This window comes from Rhagoletis zephyria, unplaced genomic scaffold (genome assembly GCF_001687245.7).
Source record: "Rhagoletis zephyria isolate East Lansing unplaced genomic scaffold, Rhagoletis_zephyria_1.1 Rzeph_scaffold_00169, whole genome shotgun sequence".
In the NCBI taxonomy this organism is placed as follows: domain Eukaryota; kingdom Metazoa; phylum Arthropoda; class Insecta; order Diptera; family Tephritidae; genus Rhagoletis; species Rhagoletis zephyria.
Window position 1 is genome coordinate 7,612 of NW_016157253.1, and position 3,372 is coordinate 10,983.

General features: G+C 35.9%; 1 protein-coding gene across 2 annotated transcripts; it reads left to right on the top strand.

Moving 5' to 3' along the window:
* Positions 1-1,039: 1,039 nt before the first annotated feature.
* bic (bicaudal) lies at positions 1,040-2,473 on the top strand. Of its 2 annotated transcripts, XR_001846568.1 has the most exons (3): positions 1,040-1,151; positions 1,212-2,004; positions 2,078-2,473. XR_001846568.1 is itself a non-coding variant. In XM_017606874.1 (2 exons), exon 2 carries the CDS (start codon positions 1,212-1,214, stop codon positions 1,773-1,775), a length of 564 nt encoding a protein of 187 aa, XP_017462363.1. In that variant the 5' UTR covers positions 1,040-1,151; the 3' UTR covers positions 1,776-2,473. The 2 variants fall into 2 exon arrangements, 1 of the variants encoding a protein (XP_017462363.1); XM_017606874.1 differs by having other exon boundaries at positions 1,212-2,473.
* The last annotated feature ends 899 nt before the right edge of the window (positions 2,474-3,372 follow it).

A 3,372-nucleotide genomic window follows, 5' to 3' on the forward strand; every position in this document is an offset into this window, starting at 1 on the left:
TAGCTAAATATAAACTACTTAGTTTTCAACAAAACCTTATTCAATAGTAAATTTAAAATATTTGAAACATATTTTGAGTATGAACTTATAACTTTTTTACCATCTGCAAAACTGATGAAGTGGCAACCATATAAAGAAGGAGAAATCAGCTGACACGGAAAAATCTAAATTCCGCAGATTTCTGCGCTACGGGCTACAACTACAGAAAAATTCTGCGGTGTTGAGTTTTCATTTACATGGCGCTTTGGTAAGATAGATCGTGTCAGCTGACTCGGGTTTACGTACCGGTAGGTTTACGTTCTTGACTAATTTCAGCTTAAGGATAATCGTAACAATATTTTGAATATGAACTTATAACTTTTTGACCATCTACAAAACTGACGAAGTGGCAACCATCTAAAGATGGAGAAATCAGCTGACACGGAAAATTCTAAATTCCGCAGATTTCTGCGCTACGGGCTACAACTACAGAAAAAGTCTGCGGTGTTGAGTTTTCATTTACATGGCGCTTTGGTAAGACAGATCGTATCAGCTGACTCGGGTTTACGTACCGGTAGGTTTACGTTCTTGATTAATTTCAGCTTAAAGGCTCCGTTATGCATACTTGGCATTGCTTGAGAGTTGTCACATAAGGAATCTGTTAAATAAGCTTCGCGTGTAAGCGGTTACCCAACGCACAGCATTACATACGTAAAAGTCTGTTGGTTTTTGATTTCTACGTAAAAATGGTATAGCAGTGCATGCAATGCCAAGTATGCATAACAGAGCCTTAACGCTATCACTGGTGGAAACACCCGTTATTTTCCTGCAGTTTAGGTATCCATCCCCTGTGGGAAAGTAAAAAGGATTTATTATTATTTTAATTTTATGACCAGGTCATTATATATACATTTATTATATATTCCAACGTTGAATATGCCTACATTTTCAAAACGAAAAAAGGGTTTTTAGAAATAATTTTGTTTTTTATAATGTTCAAGTCGGCAACTCTAATGACACACACATTTGCATAACATTTCACATACTTACCAACACCGAAAACTGCTAGAATTTATTTTAGCATAATGGCGATTTCTTTTTGACAATTGGCCCCTACTGTTGGTGCACGTGTTTTTCTTGCGGACTGTTCATAAAAATCCATTAAAAAAGAGGTGAATGTGAAAAAATAATATTTATGCAAACGCATTGTTACGCTAATTTTTTGGTTTTAGATGAATCCGGAGAAATTAAAGAAGTTGCAGGCGCATGTTCGTATCGGTGGAAAGGGCACTCCACGTCGTAAGAAGAAGATTGTACATTCTACTCCTGCTACCGATGATAAAAAATTACAATCGTCTCTAAAGAAATTGTCTGTTAACACGATTCCTGGGATTGAAGAAGTTAATATAATCAAAAATGATGGTACCGTCATACACTTCAATAATCCTAAAGCACAGGCATCACTTCCAACAAATACGTTCGCTATTACGGGGCATGGGGAGAACAAGTCTATTTCAGAAATGTTGCCGGGAATTTTAACACAGCTGGGACCGCAGGACATCACGCAATTGAAAAAAATCGCTACAGAGTTTGCTAACAAAGGGGCTGCTGCATCAGGTGCCGCAGCTGGTGGTTTAGCGAGTGCATCTTCATCTGCAGTTGACGATGATGTTCCAGATTTAGTTCAGAACTTTGAGGAGGTGGCTATTGGAGGTGCATCAGCTAGTGCTAAAGGGGTAGATATTACTAGCACAGTTGAGTCTACACCGAAAACTGAGGAGGTTCCTGTGGCCTAAAACGGATTCTCACGATGGAAACTTAGATTTAGTGGTGCCGACATACGCAAGCAACATCTACAAATATACAAAGCGTGGGATATAAGTAAGGGAAGACGACGAATAGATTAAATATTCGTCAACTATATTGATTAGACGTGCGTCTCAATTTGGAGCTGAGTTATGAAAAGGGTTGCACTCGGTATAAATATAGTACACACAACATAACCAGAGAAAAACTACATATAATGTGAGCCAATTAAATAATGAATGAAACATTGTTTCGATCGTAAACACACACATTTTTGTTTTTTCACACTAAGGCAATAATACATAACCGCAGATGGCGAAAGTAGAATAAATGAATTTATCGAAAATAGGAACAGAATAATTCCACAAAAGAGTCACTTAAACACTCCAATCGAAGCATTACCAGTACAAGTAGGCGTCGAAGGCATGGATAGATATGCAAAAGCATAATATTCATAAAATATATTATTTTTATATTGAATACCCTTGGCATATTGAATGGTTACTAGATTGGGCAACGCATATTTGGACTGACCTCTTGGTTTTCTCGCTTAATATATTATTTCCTTTCCCCAATATATGCCTAGGTTTGAATCGATTTTATTTCGTCGGAGGCAACTTAAATCTGAAAAAGCAAACACCGTGTAAAATATTAACTTATTTTTACGCATAAAATGGCATGGAACGAATTCAAATTTTTTATCAATCTCATACCAAAACTACTGTTGATAATATTTAATTTTTAGAAACCCACTAAAGGAAAATGAATAAACAATACGAAACATGAGTTAAAAAGTTAGGTGGTTTTATTTTTTTCATAATTGGTAGCTGATCTTCCTCGATATTTGACAGAGAGCAAAGCCGCCTATATCTGTTCAAGGACTGTTTCCCGGAAAGAATTTATACTACGACAAAAACAACGTTTAAACCCGGTGCGCCTTCTAGTGGATAATATTGTGAAGCTACTCTTTACAGGATAGCCTGTTCATGTAATCCTTTAAACGCTAGTGTTATGTCCCGCTGGAATTTCATAGACTAATAGTGTTGTTATAAAAATTGTTATTACATAACAAAGATCCAAGAGTGTTACATATATGTTTCAGCTCGTACAGCCCTTTATAGGGGTCGAAACTTTTTGTTATGGGTTTTTGTACATATCCTCACTATTAGTATCCTCCAAAATTTGGTTCCTCTAAATTTCCTCTATTGCTTTAGCGTTTAATGAGGTAATCTCAAGTAGCTTGATTTCCGAGAATTCACTCGAAGAAAAAAATAATAAATAATACCAACAAAAAAGTACGTAAGATCAAAGCCATTTATAATTTGCAGTTTATGAGCAGCTGATTAAATGTGGGTTTTCCGAAGAAATTTCCTAATGAAAAGAGTATTTCCTAATACATTACTTTATTAGTATAAATTGAACCTAGCTATATGCCATCAGCTGTTGCAAATTGAAATTTGTGCAGTATACATTTGCAACTTGCCTCCACTGCCGCTTTGCTTTCCCCAATTTCCCCTACTTTGGAATTTTTTGAATACTTGACACCAAAACCAAGAATTAATTTGTAACAATTGTTGCAAATCATTT

Coding starts and splice junctions, on each gene's coding strand:
- bic (XM_017606874.1), top strand. CDS start 1,212: ATGAATCCGGAGAAATTAAAGAAGTTGCAGGCGCATGTTCGTATCGGT.